Source organism: Brassica napus, chromosome C5 (genome assembly GCF_020379485.1).
Source record: "Brassica napus cultivar Da-Ae chromosome C5, Da-Ae, whole genome shotgun sequence".
NCBI classification, from domain to species: domain Eukaryota; kingdom Viridiplantae; phylum Streptophyta; class Magnoliopsida; order Brassicales; family Brassicaceae; genus Brassica; species Brassica napus.
This window is the reverse complement of record NC_063448.1, coordinates 49859578-49875349: the sequence shown is the minus strand read 5'-3', so window position 1 is coordinate 49875349 and position 15772 is coordinate 49859578. Positions and strand designations below refer to the sequence as shown.

Here is a 15772-nt window from a genome sequence, read left to right as displayed (position 1 = left end):
CATCCTCAGTTGCAGACTGAGTATCAAATCCTTGAAGATATATGTTTTTAAAACTCAACAAATTCCTTTTAGAATTTGGAGAAAATAGTGCATCATTTATCGAGAATTTTGTCCCATTGGGTAATGTGAAATGGGCTTTACCAATCCCTTCAATCAAGTCTGAAGGACCCGATATTGTGTTAACAGTGATATTTGTCGGTTTTAGTTCAGAAAAATATTTTCTGTGTTTTAGAATAGTGTGTGTTGTTCCACTATCTGGTATACAAATATCTTTAGTATTTATCTTGGTTGATTTTCCATTTGTAATGTCCATTTCTAAGACAAACAAAAAGAAAGATAATATTATTCATAAAATATTATACATCATCAGGAAATATTAAACACACAATAATTATACATAAGAAGGTGAAAAGCACACGATAATTATACATTAATCTTCCACAAACAACAATTATTTATGGTATAATCGTGGAATTTCAAGAGTCACATGATGTGCACTTAAGCTTCCGTGATAGCGGTCTCCTCGAAATCATTCACAAAGTCAGACGCATCAAGGTGCGTTGTACCCTCAGAGTGTTCCGCAAAGTTAACTTCTTTTTCTTTCCCTTTGACGGACTCCTTGTATAGAGCGCAAAGGTGTGCAGGGGTACGACATAAACGAGACCAATGTCCCTTAGTACCGCATCTGAAACAAGCTTCTTCTCGCTTCTGGGAGGTATTTCCTTGGTGTTTTTTTCCCTTAGGGGTTTGCTCAGAGCGGACCCACTGGAATGACTTCCTATCTTGTGGATTGTACTTTCGTCGTCGTCCACGGTAGTTTTGACGACCGCGACCGCGAGCCCGAAATGTATTATTTTCCTTGAGTGGTTTCTTCGCATCTAATGCGTTTGCTTCAGGAAACGGTTTAGAACCAGTTGGACGAGTCATGTGATTCTTGATCAGAAGCTCGTTGTTCTTTTCTGCTATGAGAAGCGCTACAATCAATTCCGAAAATTTGGTATATCCCCGCAACCTGTACTGTTGTTGCAGGGTGATGTGGCTCTTGTGGAATGTGGTGTATGTCTTCTCAAGCATTTGAGACTCGGTGATCGTTTCACCACAGTATCTCAATTTGGCCACAATTTCTAACACAGCAGAATTGTAATTCATCACTTTGTCGAAATCTTGGAATCTCAGACTCTGCCATTCATCCCGAGCAAGTGGAAGTGTTATGTCTTTCTGATGATTAAAACGATCTTTCAGAGACTTCCATAGCTCTTTAAGGTCTCTCATGTTGGCATAGTCATAAATAATACTTTCATCAAGGTGTCTTCTAAGGAAGATCACCGATTTAGCCTTTTCTTGAGGCGTTGAAGTATTATTTTCTTTAATGGTCTCGGATAGACCAAGAGATTCAAGATGAAGTTCAACATTTGTAACCCATGAAATGTAGTTGGTACCGGTGATGTCTAAAGCGGAATTTGAGCTTCTCCACGTTTTTCATTTGTATTTCTAAGACACAAAATAATATATTTTATTAGAATATTATTAAAAGGAACCGTTTACATTAATCATGCAATCAATTACAAGGAGAAGCGATGTAAAGAAAATTAAACCGATATTCATCTTAAATTCACTAGGAGTAAATTCTCCAACGAATAAACCATAAATAGAAATACAAATAAAAATGGCACATAAAAACAAAAGTGCGCGAATCATCTTTCTTGAAATGAAAAAAATCGGAGGAGAGCGATTTGAAATTTTTGAGAGAAGATGAAATGTTTTGGATGATGAAATGGAGTGAAAATGAGTTGTATTTATAGATGAAAATCACTGTTCATGACCGTTTGAGAAAGGAAAAATTTTTGAAAATTTTTCTTTGTGACCGTTGGTGATAAATCGAGTGCACCAAAAATCAGTCTGAAAATATTGTATTAAACAGTCAATCAAATCTATAAAATTTCATAAAAATTAATAAAAGTAAAAATTATGGCAACAAATCATGCGACGGCTCAGCCGGTCAATGCAGAGTAATAAATTATACGACGGCTCGGCCGACCAATAAATAATAAACAGGATATAAGGCGGCTCGGCCGACCAATAAATAATAAACAGAATATAAGGCGGCTCGGCCGACCAATAAATTAATTAAATTACTAATAAATAATATAGGCGATATTCCGGCCATTATAACTTGATATAAATAGTAGTAGAGTTGGTATACCGACCATTATAGCAGGGTATAAATGATACAAATAAATTTTACAAAAATTGAGAACGATCGTGCTGATAACGTGTTATAAAAAGAACTGAAATTTTATTGTATCGCAGGAATTTAAATAAGGGCAAAATTTATACCCGTAGAATTTATAACACTGATAGAGAGTGTTTATTATTAAAGAAAAGTGTAGTTGAGGTGTGTATTGCAAATGATCGATTTCGATCATTTATATAGAGAAAAAATTTGCAGCGGACTCCAACAATGGTAGCGGGCTCCGGATCTTTTTATATTTTCAACAATGGTGGCTGCTGTACTTTCGTAACAGTTTTGTTTTTGTCAAATTTTGAAATTTCCATTAAATTCTTTTCAGCTTGCATTGAATCAACAGAACCATTGTTATGTACAACAAAACTAATCATTACTATTATATACATTACATATGCATGGACTAAATCAACAATCAGAGAGGAATCTAATCAGCTTCCCCATCCAACCATGGTCCCAGGGCGAGAAAACGCGAGCCCTCGGTCATACATCCGTTGAATCTCTTCTCTGTATTCAGGCAGAGACTCATCAGGTATTGGTGGAGTTAGCTCCACCACATCACCCATCTTCAGCTTCCACTTGAGGTCGCTTACAGGCCTCTGGTTCAGCCTAGGCCGTAGCTCCTCCTTTGCTGGTATGCCATACATGGACCACCTCGAGCTCCCAGGCCCCGCCCCGCTCAGCAGATCCGAGACTGTTGAACTCGCTGGAAACTCTTGCACAGACATCTGCATTTTTTTAAAGATTTGTTCAGTATAAACAATCAAGCAACACACTCTTCTACTTACTTAGATTATTCAGAAGTTGATTATAGAAAACAAACAAACCTTGTCATTTTCGATTACGATGACATAGACTGGCCCGTCCTGGCTACTGTTAGGCTTGTAAGAAGCAGGGCAGTCCTCAGAGTGAGAAGGAAACTTGCAAGGGGGTTTGATGGAGTCAGAAGAACAAATGGAAGACCGGTCTTTGCTCATAGTTTCGCAGTGCCACGTTACAACCCACCGAGCCCATTCAACCATCTGAAGTACAAACGAAGAGTATTCGCAGTCACCTTCCTTGTACCTCCAATGAGCTGCAAACCCAAACTCAGCTTGCAAATGCATCTCTTGTGTACGTATCTGGACTTCAAGTGGAACCGTTCCATTGTCCATCACTACCGTGTGCAAAGATTGATACCTAAAACAAATAAAAGTCAGATTCGTAAAACTTTTAAACAAGCCAATGCTACAAACAAAGGTGTGTGAAGTTCACCCATTGAACTTGGGATGAGTTATGTAATCCTTGAGCTTCCCAGGAACTTGAGACCATAAACTATGAACTACTCCTAAGGCCTTGTAACAATCTCCTTCGTTGTTAACAATCAAACGTAACCCATGAATGTCATGAATCTCATCCACCGTTAGATTCTTCCTGGTACAATGAGGAAAGACAACATAAGCATTGAACACTGTTTCATCTGCAAAAAAGGGAGGAAGAGGAACTTACTTCAACATCTTGCGGTAAATACTATACAAACTCTTGTGCCGACCACACAGAACATGGTAAGAAATGCCTTCTTTCTCCAGAGCTTGCTCCAGTTTCTCTATAGCAGAAGTAATCATGGCTTCGTCGAACGAATCCTCGAGCATGGTTGACATCTCGTCATGCTGGTGCCGGTAAAGATGCTTGAAACAGAGGTTTTCAAGCTGAACTTTCCATTTAGAGATTCCTAATCGGTTAGCCAAAGGCGCGAAGATCTCGAGAGTCTCTTTAGCGAACCTCTGCTGCTTCACTGGGGACAAAGCGTAAAGCGTCATCATGTTGTGGAGACGATCTGCTAGTTTGATGAGAACAGCTCTCGCATCGGCCACTGCGAGAAACATTGTATGCAATCTATCAGCTTCGACGGTTTTACACGCGGTGTTGTTCTCTCTAGCGAGTTTGCTTAGTTGGCTAAGCTTTGAAACCTGTATACATATACAAAAAAAAAAAAGCACACATTAGCGAGCTTGCTACAGTTTCAAACAATTAACAGATGTTTGCTTGTTTCTTACTTACCCCTTGGACCAAATCAGCAACTCCAGCTCCAAAGTTTCTGAGGATATAATCGTAGGTCATGAATGAATCGTCCATGGTGTCGTGAAGAAGTCCGGCGACGACAACGGTCGAGTTAGCTCCGATGTTAGCCAACAACATAGCAGTCTCAACACAATGTTGAAGGTAAGGATCACGACTAGCTCTCATCTGATTTATACACACACACTTCATTCAGTCAGTCAGTCAAACAAAGAATCAAAGTTTATAATGAAAATGTTCGTCTTTGTTATTATCCACCTGTCCTCTATGAGCTTTCTCTGCCTCGTAAAACGCTTTGATCACACACTCATCTTCGAAGATCTTGTGCCTTAGCTGAGCACGTCTCAGCAAATCCATAGCGTACGGCTGTTTCGTCTCTGATCCATCCTCCATGGGAAACAACGTTAGCTCATCCGACGGTCCCAGCTCGTAATCAACACACGAGCCGACGGCTTTCCTCACGAACCTACTGAACAATCCGTTGGCTCCTCCTGCGCGGTGGGAGGTTCCGATTCTCATCGGAGGGCTGCAGCTGCACGAGACGGGACCGTGAAGCACGGAGATCGGGCTTTGGTGGTGCTCTCGTCGGTGATGATAAGAGGAAGCGACGAATCTCGCCGGAGAATAACACAAGGAGCTCGTAAAGCTCAGATCTCTATAATCCTCGCTCCGATCGTGACGCGAAAACTCCTCTACTCCGATGGAAGCTGAAGATTTGACGGAGGCGCCGGAGAAGAGCGAAGAGAGACCTCCGACGACGATCGGTTTCTGCGAAGGAGATGTCGACAAATTTCTGGAGGCGAGATCGAGATCAGAAGCGGCGATCTGGTGCGGCGTGGAGCACGCGCTGCTAGGTGGACTAGCGTAAATTGATATAGTCGTAGCCATCACCATTTTGCTTCTGATTTAAAATCCCAAGTTTCGACAAATGAATTAAACAAATTAGCTCCTCCCTGGAAAACGTCGATTTCTCGGGGGATCAGAGTCACCTTTTTCTATGGAAACGAAACAGATTACTCGAATCCTAACACGAAACCGAGGAATCCAGATTACTACGGTGTTCTAGAAAGAATTTTATACGAACAAAAAAAAAAAGCACTTTAGATTTGAAGAAGAGAATAGAAGCTAAGATATTTACAATCAATACTGAGTTCAGAGATCAAATAGAAGAAAATGAGGAGGAGGAGGATGAGTGTTAAGGAAGAGGAGAAGAGAAGGAAGCAGACGCTTTGCTTTAAGCAAAATTGAAATTATTTCTTTTAGATATTTCTCTTTTTTTTTTCTCAATAGGAACACGGTCGTTTTGATTTCGGCCGACCAAGGTAAACCGATCAACGTAATTACTGTAATACCCTTTTAGTGATTAACTGACTCATGAGTAGGATTATTAGTAAACAAGGTTTAAAATATATTGGGTATTGATTCAACATATCTAAAGAATAAAATATTTCTAGTGCGTTATGTCCTAACCAAAGATCTGTGAGATCTTCCGAAATTGGATTTAAAATTTGATTATATTCGTATTATCAATCTGTCTTCCAAACTCAAAACACGATTAGAACAAGTGGTACTATTGTATTTACTAGGAGCATTGCCTCCGCGGAGTTGTGGACAGAGTTTTTGTTTCATCTCAATATTTGTTAGGGTTATTGTAGTTGTGAATTTTGCTTTTTGAGTTGTTTTTCAAATTTTTTTTATTGTTATAAAGTTAGACTTGTGATGATGAACTGTGTATGCATTATTCTCCACTTATGAATGACTAAACTCTGTTAGAAATGTGATTGATATAGTTCGTGTTGTTGTTTGCTGTGTCACTAAGACTTATTGTTTGTTTGTCTTAGACTTATTGTTTGTTTATCTTTTTAATTTGTTTTTTGTACTATTGAGAGTACATAAATTATATTAAAGTTGTTGAAAGTACCTTTTGTTTCTGTATATTTTTTCTTCAGTTTAGGTGTTTAAGTTGTGTGTATTAAGTAATAATTTTTATTATCCTTATTATGTTTGTTATATGTTTTTATTTTATTTTTAAATTTATTGCTTACCGGACTATTAAAACAAATACATGAAGACCTGTAAAAATAACTATAAAATGAGTGACAGTTCTGAGTATTTAGGCTTTAATGAGTTTTAAACGAATTTATGTATTTCTCATAAGAAGACAATAGCTTTGACATGTTGACATTAGGCATGTAAGCTATTTTTATAAGACAAGAGGAGTGAGCAGGTGGAGATGTTGTTGCCGCTTTTGTGTATGTCGGGATTGTCTCTTGTATCTCATGTTGTGGCTGTGTTTGTTTATCTTTTACTTGATGGGTAATATGTAAACAAAAATCATTGTTAGATGTATTTATTAGAGTTCATAACTTACTCTGCTTTTTTGTTTAGGTAAATTCACTGATCTTGGTTGTCGTCTTCGTCTTCTTCGTTGTGAAAGTAAGTTTGTAAATTGTTAAATAGCTGGTCGTATAGTTTGTATTTGTTTAGCTGACTCGATGTATGTGTCGTTACTAAAGTAAGTTTGTAAATTGTTAAATAGCTGGCCGTGTAGTTTGTATTTGTTTAGCTGACTCGATGTATGTGTCGCTGAGTTTTAGTTGAGGTGATTGGTTTGATATATTTGTTTTGAAGTTTATTTCTAAGATTAGACAAAAAAAAGAGAGGTGATCATTAATGATTCGTCTTTTTTGGAATTCTAGTTTTTGGTATTTTGATTGTTTGGGTTGTTGTGGTTTCTTTTAAGCTGTAAAATAAAGGTTTGTGTAAAATTAGTTTGATAAGTAATGAAGATAAATAGACAACCACAGAATTTGGGTAGAACATATTTTTGATTATTAATGTTAGGACAATATAGATAATAATATAAAGGGAATTGTGTGTTGATTGTTTCTTAAGGATCAATGAGGAGACGGATAACGACTTGAGTTGTTTCTTTGTAAGGCCAGAGCCTTAGACAGAACGGATTTTCCCAACCACATCTGCGAGTTTAAATATCAGTTATGATAACGAAACATATTATAAACCCACATGCAATATGACAATATACCTGGGAGTTCTAGGTTTGTGTTCGCAATCACTTGAAAATTGTCAAACAGTCTAATTATGATTGGAGATTGATCTCAGGAGCACTCGTGATGATTTCATCAATAATATTTGATGAGATGAAACGAATGAGGAATGAATGATCAATTATCTTGTACATGCTTGAGCACCTAGCAACCTCAAAACGATCGACTTTCACAATGAAACCGGCTTTCAAAGATGGCATGTATTAGCACGTCCGGCGAGAATAAATCCATGAATCACGGAATCTGCAAATAATATTATTTAACAAAGAATCAGGAAATCAATTAAAAACAATTATATTAAATAGGTGTGATAAATCGAAGATTAACTTACCTTTTCATCAAGGAAGAGAACCGTGATTCCCATAAACTCACTGTCTTTCTTGAAGTTCAGGGAATCCCATAAGCGAGGGGGTTAGAGGCTATGCTCTGACTACTACGACCAACAAGGAGAGACTCGAAGGTTAAGTGACGAATGCTGGGAACGCCGGTTTGAGGAACTGGAGAGGCAGAGAGACATTTTCTAGAAGATCGTTAAAGCTAAGAGGAATCAATGAGTTTTATGGAGATGCAGATTGAATTCGTCAAAAATGAGAATCATATACTGTATAACCTCTTTAAATTAATATACACTAAAAATCTCTATAAAATAATATAATTTTATAGTCCCAAATTTAGTTTTTGGTTCAGTTAGTACATCGATAAATTAATATCTTTATAAATTAATAAAAAAATTGTAGTTTTGGTGTAGTCCCAACATTATTAATTTATATAGGTTTCACTGTATATAGGGTTTACAAAAAGGCTACAAATCATGAACATTTAAGATCAAGCGATTTAAGATAGGGAGATGAAGAGTTCACCGGTGAAAAAATAGATTACGAACAGACACACAGCGCAACTCTGTAACTCAGATTTGTCTAAGACAATGATGAAAATAACCCTAACTCATGTTAAACAAAGACAGTTTACAATATGGAAAAACTATAATTGTTGTTTTTTTCATATAACGTGATGAACCTCATTTAAAAATGAAATTCATAATACACTTGTAGACCCGGCCCACAGAGAAAACCGAAGAAGCAAAGGTTTCCGACCTTCATAAATATATATTAGTTTCGGCCATCAATGTACAAATTATCATTTAGTTTAGTGGTATAAATGTTGATGTTTATATTTCAATAACCCGAGTTCGAGGCACTTGACAATTTTTCATACTTTTTAAAAGTGGAGCCCATTTACCTGCTAACGTGGCGGTTGAGGAATGAGACGTTATATTATAGATTTAAAGCTGATTAATGAGACTTGCAAAAGCTGATGACACGCTAATATGATTAATTAACAATATCCAGTCAGATGACATCGATATCTCAACTCCAATTGATATAAGCTATTATAATCATATAGTTTATGAGATTGATCACTAGATGACTTTTGGGTGTGTTGATAAAAGGCATTTTAGGATAATTGTCTTTTAACCTAACTCGTACGACAAATTAAGATCTGGAAGCACAAGACTCACAATTAGCAATATTTTCATAAAGTCTACATTATGTAATTTTTATTTATATATTTTTGTTATCAGTCTAAATATTTAAATTATAACTCTTCTCAATATTTTTCTCGGTGATTACAAAATATGATATTTTGTATTATTCACTTGTGCTTTCTTTAGCTTCACGCCAATGCATGACCCCGCCAGCTTTTTGTTTATTTAAGCTGAATCATTTTTTTAATGTATCTTCTTATCCTATTCGAATCCTTTATATTTTTTCAATTTGTTTTTTTCATTTCCTTTTAAAATTATTATAGCACAGTCTCTGCGGCATATGAGTCATCCCATTTGCATCACCTTTATTCATTTATAAGATTATGACGAGTGTTGAAAAAACAAGTTTCTGTAGTATTTGATAAACTTGTTTTACTTTTTGGCAAATTGGGTTAAGTTGCTACTTTACTCATGAACAATAATCAGCAAATTGTAGGGAAAAGGGTCCACCATGAGATATTGTCTTCTAAATATGTCTACTTCAGTGACAAAAATCTAGGTCGAACCCGGATCGGTAACTGGGTTAAAAACAACTTTCATCTAACCCTTTCCCCTTCTTTGTTAAGTGATTATAAGTTAATGTTTGAAGTTTGAACTAACGATCTTTTATTATACCATATTTAACAATAAAGAAGAAAACACACGCTACCGTATTATAATTTGCAAAATTACTAAATGTCACGTGTGGAACGTGTATTCAGACAAACAAACATTTTAGGGTAGCCAAAGATTAAACCGGAAAAGATGGGTTTACTGCAGGGGCAACAATGACATTTTCATGCATGCAGAGACCATAGATTGTGTTATAACTGGTTTTAACATTTTTGGTTGTTTTTCTAGATGCTCTAGAAGAAGATTAGCCTTGAGAAGAAGTTTCCTTTTGATGAGGACACACCGACGCGTCTCGGGAGATAAACCATAACAGCAAGAATAGTAGCCACGTGGTGACAAGTCGGCGAAGTTGAACATGGCACGCGTCCGAATCGGCGGCCATGAAAAGGGAAGGGGATGTCACGCTCATATCACGTGTCTAGTCCCCAGTTTCACCTACACTGACTTGTGGGGAACGTGTGTCTTCTTAGAATCAGACGGCTACGGTTCGGTCTTGAGCTTGAAATTGAACCACAACCGTAAATCTATTTTTGAATATTTACCACTAGTTCCTACGGTTGTTGAGAGTCAACTTGTCGAAAGCCTGTTACATTCTAAAGCACGTGCGTTAGTGTATAAAATACGTATTTAATGACATCATCGTTTTAGACGTGTTTTGTTTAAGTCAGATCAGATGGGAGGAGAAAGATCAATCAATTTGAATTTGTTAGAGCAATATTTTGGTTTTATATGCAGCATTCAAGATATTTTTCGGAATCTAATCGGTTAGGTTCGGTTTAGGAATAGCTTGAAAAACAAAAACAGAAGGTGGTCCCGACATAACATAACAGTGGAATACGATTTGCGTAAGAAGCAACGTATTAGGATTTGGTCAGCCATCATGACTTGTCCTCCACGTGGAGTTGTTTTTCTTATCTTTTACGCAACCACTCTTTCCCCACACGCATCTTCTTCACATGTATTTCATTCCGGTTTTCCTTTAACCGATCAAAGACAATCCGCCTAGTGTTGTGTTATATAATCGTTCGGTTACATACATCATTAGCCCAATACTAATGTTCTTGGAGATCTTTGAATCGATTTTAATTAATGGTCTGGGCTAACAATAACATTTGGGCTTATAAATCCACATCATTTGTTGGACGGATAGGTGAAATAAAGACGTAACTAATTTTACAAATGCAAATCGAAGTTTCTGATCATTTACTCCCATGCTTAATGGTCCTAACAACAATGAGTAAATATATCGGCCCATTTACTACTAGGCCCATTAATAAACCCAATACTCATCAATCAGAATGACTGAACTGATCCCTGACCCCACTGAACAGCCACCGGGCTCTTCACGACGTGTTCACCGTCTGTCCATTCGATCGACCCGAATTCATGACCCGGTACGGATCCAACTCCGCCGCCGAGCACAACGCTCCGAAACGTCACTTCGTATTCCAACTCGCCTTCCCCCTTGCTAAACGCAAGCTTCCTCGGAGACACATCGATCTCCACATTCGCCGGAGACTTAACCCCGACTTCGTACACCGCGTCAACGTTGGTTCCAACGTTCTTAACAACCCTTCTGTACTTCACAACATCGACGGTCGATCCGAAAACGACGGAGAACGACGGGTAATTGAGATCGCCGGAGGTTTTTAGCTTGCTCGTCTCGCAGGCGTTGTAAAGAGTTGGATCTTGAAGGAAAACTAGAATCCCCGGAAACTCGTATCCCACGGCGCAGAGGAAGGCCACGTAGTCTTTGACGTCGATGTCGTAAACCAACCCAGGGTTCAACGCCTTGTTCGGATCCACGTGTCCAGCTCCGTGGATGAATGAGTTCGACGGCTTACCGGTGGCGAGATCCTCGATTGGTTCGCCGGAGTTTTCTGTATCGTAAGCGGTTGTAACGAGGGCGGATTTGATCGCCGCCGGTGACCAATCGGGATGAGCTTTACGGAGGAGAGCGGCGAGTCCGCTCACGTGTGGGCACGACATCGATGTACCGGAGATTATATTGAATTGGACCCGTCTCGGATCGATATCCAAATCGGTTGGACCAACCATTCCGGTCCAACCGGCTAATATATTAACTCCTGGCGCAATCACATCCGGTTTAAGGATAACCGGAGTTATATGATTTGGTCCACGGCTGGAGAAGGCCGCGACTCTGGGAGAAGGAGGAGAAGGTCCGATCGAAGTGCCTAAGAAGCTGATTGTTGCGGTGGGAGAGACAGACTTTTGAATGTACTCACGGATTTGATCTCCAGCGTTAGCTCCGACCATCGTAGCCGGGACGAGATGCGAATCGGCGGTGAGCTCTTCGCCGCTTTCAGCTATGTTCGCGAGAATCATCCCTGCTCCGCCGGCGATCTTGACGGCGCTTCCTTTCTCAACTCTGGCGTTACCTCCTCTGTCACAGAGAACGATCTTCCCTTCCACCAAGGACGCGTTCAGCTTCCCGGGGTAGCACAATCTGCTTCCGCAGTCGCCGGAATATACAAGAGAAAGCTGAGAATCAGGTAGAGGCTCGCCGGCGTAGAGCGACGTTCCGGTGAAGACTTTCCCGTCGCCGGTGATTGCGTTTGCGGAGAACTCTCTATCGGTCGTTGACGCACCGACGGTTAAGATCCAAGGAGCGATGTTAGTAGCGGTTTGAGGACCAGGACCAGAGTTTCCAGCGGAGCAGGAAACGACGATACCATGACGCGTGGCTCCAAACGCTCCGATCGCGATTGAGTCCATATGGTACTCCGGAGCGTAACCGTTAGCACCAACAGAAAGAGAGATCACGTGAACACCGTCAGCAACGGCCTGATCCATAGCAGCGAGAATATCGGAATCGTAACATCCACCTGTCCAACAGATTTTATAACTGCGATTCTCGCCTTCGACGCCATCCCACGCGCCACTCCTCGCGCGTATTGATACAAGCTCGCGTTCGCCACCACCGATCCTGCTGCAGTAGATGCCGTGTGCGTGCCATGACCTTCCGTATCCCGCGGCGATCGCGATTCCTTCGCTGCCCTCACCGTCCCATTACGATGCGTCAAGTATCCCTTGTAGAACGCTCGAGCTCCGATGAGCTTCCGGTTGCAAGACGAAGCGGGAAAGTCAGGTCCTGTCTCGCACGCGCCTTTCCACGTAGATGGAACGGGATCGAGACCTGAATCGGAGAAACTCGGATGCTCCGGCCAGATTCCGGTGTCGAGAACGCCGACGATCACGTCTTCGCCGTAATTGGAGTTGCTCCAGAGACCGGAGTTATCTGAGAAACCGAGGAAGGCAGGTGTATGAGTGGTGTGAATCTCACGCGCTTGATCTGGTATAACGGAGATAACGGAAGGATGACGGCGAAGATCGGCGGTCTGTGTAGGTGAGAGACGAGCAGAGAAGCCTTGAACGGCGCGTGAGTAAGAGTATAGGAGCGTCGCGGGTTGTGGAGAGGACGGTAGAGAGCGGAGGAGAGAGTTGTGCCAATGGTCGTGGGAGGAGAAGAGAGAAGGCTTATGAGAACTCTGCACATGAACGATGTAAGATTCTAAGCCATCCCAAGAAGATAACGACGAGAAGGAACAGAGGAAGAGAGGGAAAACGAAGAAGACAGAGGAGAGAGAGAGCTTAGCCATAGCAATGGACGATGATTCGTTGTGGGCGATACTTTAGTGACCTATTTATTGCTTTCTCCCAGAGACGTGGGTGACACGACACATGATACACGAGGATAAGAATCTTGAGGTTATAAAAAAAGTGGCAGGTATGACAACAACAACAACAAACCGATAAGAAACCAAACTATTGAAAGCTCATCATTGCAAGTTTTGATATTACAAACAGTTACAGCGTCTGATTAGTTGTTTTGGTTAAGGTAGAAACATTGTTTACATATAATAGCTTCTAAGCAGCCCATGGTATAAATCCCATGGCGCAGCTGAGCCTGAAAGTGACGAATATCAGATACAGAGCAATGAGTCCAATACCTAAGGTTTTGTTAGGTTGCATGTCGTTGCGAGGAAGCATCACCATAGCCCAAACCAAACCGAGTACTAGAAACCCAAGTGTGTAGAACAAGCTTTTGTCTTCCGGGACCATGTATGTGTCAGGACTTTTAGACCATGCGCCAAGAAGCATTGACATACCGAGTCCGACCAGTGTGTTGAACATTGGACCTGCGTAACATCCCGATAGAGCGATCTGTACACCATCCCCACCGTTCATCGACAATGCAATGTTTGATACTAAGTCGCCCATTGAGTTTCCCCAAGCGAGTACTGTTAACGCAAGTATCGACGGGTTGATTCCGTAGATCTCACCAAATGTTACTAGAAGCGCAACGAGCTCGTTTGCAATCATGTAGAACCATACGATGCTCATGATAAACCCACCGAGAACCCAAGGGATCAAGAATCTCCGAGGCGGGTGATCCGGTTCTGTGTTTTTGTAAGCCAAAAAGCCAAGAGTAGAGCCAATAGCTAGGCTGATAAAGTAAGCCACACCACAAGCTTGTGGACTCACATTGTCTTGGCTACTCCATAGAGACGCCAGAAGCAGAGGCGCTAACGTAACGCTGGCCACAGCGTATGTCTTCGACCATGTATCTTCCTCCACAGATGGAATTGTTAACTTCCTCGGAACCGTCAGTGGGATCTCCAACAACGAAGTGAATTTATTACAGAAGGAGCTCTCAGCTTCCGCACCGTCTTCAATCCATCCCCAAGGTGGCCTGTCATCATCTTGCACGCTACTACCTCTGGCGAAATGGTTTGAATAGATAGCCACGTTTGAAGCCCACATCCACTGAGGAAGAGAGTTCAGCAGCCGAGGCGGACCATCCTCAGAGTCACTCTCAATCAACGGGCTATGAATCGGAACATCCTCTCCAACACTCGGCGAAAAAACGCTCCCTTGCATAGGTAACAAAGGAGTGATCGCCTCTATCTTAAACCTCTTAGCATGCTTTCTCAGAATCACATTCGCCGCCACCAGAAAAGCATAAACAACATATATCGAAACAAACGCAACAGCAATCCGCACCGTCACCTCCCCAACCATCAGAATCACCATCAGAGACACAAGCGAGAAAAGGAAGAAACTCAAGTCTCTGATAAAGCACTTCTTATCAAGCTTCACTTCCATATCCGCAACACAAAGCGAAACAATCCCAACAACAACGGAAGTGACAAAAACAGCACCGCCAAGGACGCTGTTAAGACCAACTTCACCTTTATCCGAACCGACAAAAGCAGCTATACTCGCAAACACATCCGGCGCTCCGTTCCCGAGAGGAAGCAGAGTAACGCCAGCAAGAGTAGGAGGCAGCCTCAGAAGCTTAGAGAGCTTCTCCAAGGAGCAACAAAAGTAATCAGCAGCGGTGTTACCCAAGAGATAAAACAAGGCAACGAGCCAAACGCCGAGGATCATGTAACCCAAGATCTTGAAGTCTCTGCAGGAGCAGTAAAAGAAGCTGAGGTAGTCAAAGAACCCATCAGGTGAGCAGCTCGGATTCGCTTTTAAGAAGTCACATTGATCAGCGTAACCGATGTGGTTATGTAAACCCGAGCATAAGACAGTACTAGTGCTGCTCAAGGTGTCATTACCGAACTTCGAAACATCTTCTTCGATCATGTGTCGACGAACTAGCGTGAATTGGGTGAAACCATTGGTGTTGAGTTTACCTTTGGAGACGAAAGACGCTTTCTTTAACAAAGGGTTCTTGAGAATTTCGCTCCGATCGAAGAAGAAGAAGAATAGAATCAAAGCGCAGAGGCCGTTGAAAATCCCTCGAAACTTAGGGTTTTTCGTGTAAAGAAAATTCACAGCGTTCATTTCAAACGTACATGGACTCCAAGAGACCTCGCGCCGAACAAGAAAGGGGGCTAGGGTTTCCGAACGAACAAAGATACGAAATTGAAGTTTTTGAAAAACCCTAGGATATATTCAGATTGGTTGGGTTGAAAGGTGATTGGAGAATCAGGTGATCAGCGAGATCAATTCAGGGATCGGAAGATTTTGTAATTTCGTCGTGATGAACCCCAGATTGTGGAGGTTGGCGAGAGAAGTTGGGGGAAGCACGAAAATGAGAATGGTGATCAAAATCTTCGTCCAATCAAAATTCAAAACAATGGTGGATGGATACCTGGTCGGATATATTTGACCCCCAAATACGTGGCGTTCTTTCCATTTTCATAAAATTCAATTTGCTGACTTTTGAGTTGATACTAAAAAGGGGATTAATAAATATAATCGTTATTG

General features: G+C 40.9%; 3 protein-coding genes and 1 pseudogene across 3 annotated transcripts; all 4 read right to left on the bottom strand.

Moving 5' to 3' along the window:
* Positions 1-498: 498 nt before the first annotated feature.
* LOC106454069 lies at positions 499-1272 on the bottom strand. The gene has a single exon (XM_013896248.1). The coding sequence runs from the start codon at positions 1270-1272 to the stop codon at positions 499-501; it is 774 nt and encodes a 257-aa protein (XP_013751702.1).
* A 1277-nt stretch (positions 1273-2549) lies between these two features.
* On the bottom strand, positions 2550-5559 carry LOC111206471 (probable GTP diphosphokinase RSH2, chloroplastic). The gene is made up of 6 exons (XM_022703426.2): positions 4562-5559; positions 4286-4471; positions 3734-4194; positions 3500-3658; positions 3073-3424; positions 2550-2973 (listed from the first exon to the last, which is right to left on the bottom strand). Exons 1-6 carry the CDS (start codon positions 5195-5197, stop codon positions 2677-2679), a joined length of 2091 nt encoding a protein of 696 aa, XP_022559147.1. The 5' UTR covers positions 5198-5559; the 3' UTR covers positions 2550-2676.
* A 5150-nt stretch (positions 5560-10709) lies between these two features.
* Positions 10710-13167, bottom strand: LOC111206470 (annotated as a pseudogene).
* A 136-nt stretch (positions 13168-13303) lies between these two features.
* LOC106452254 (cation/calcium exchanger 3) lies at positions 13304-15705 on the bottom strand. Its single transcript, XM_013894316.3, has one exon. It carries the CDS (start codon positions 15344-15346, stop codon positions 13418-13420), a length of 1929 nt encoding a protein of 642 aa, XP_013749770.1. The 5' UTR covers positions 15347-15705; the 3' UTR covers positions 13304-13417.
* Between the last annotated feature and the right edge of the window lie 67 nt (positions 15706-15772).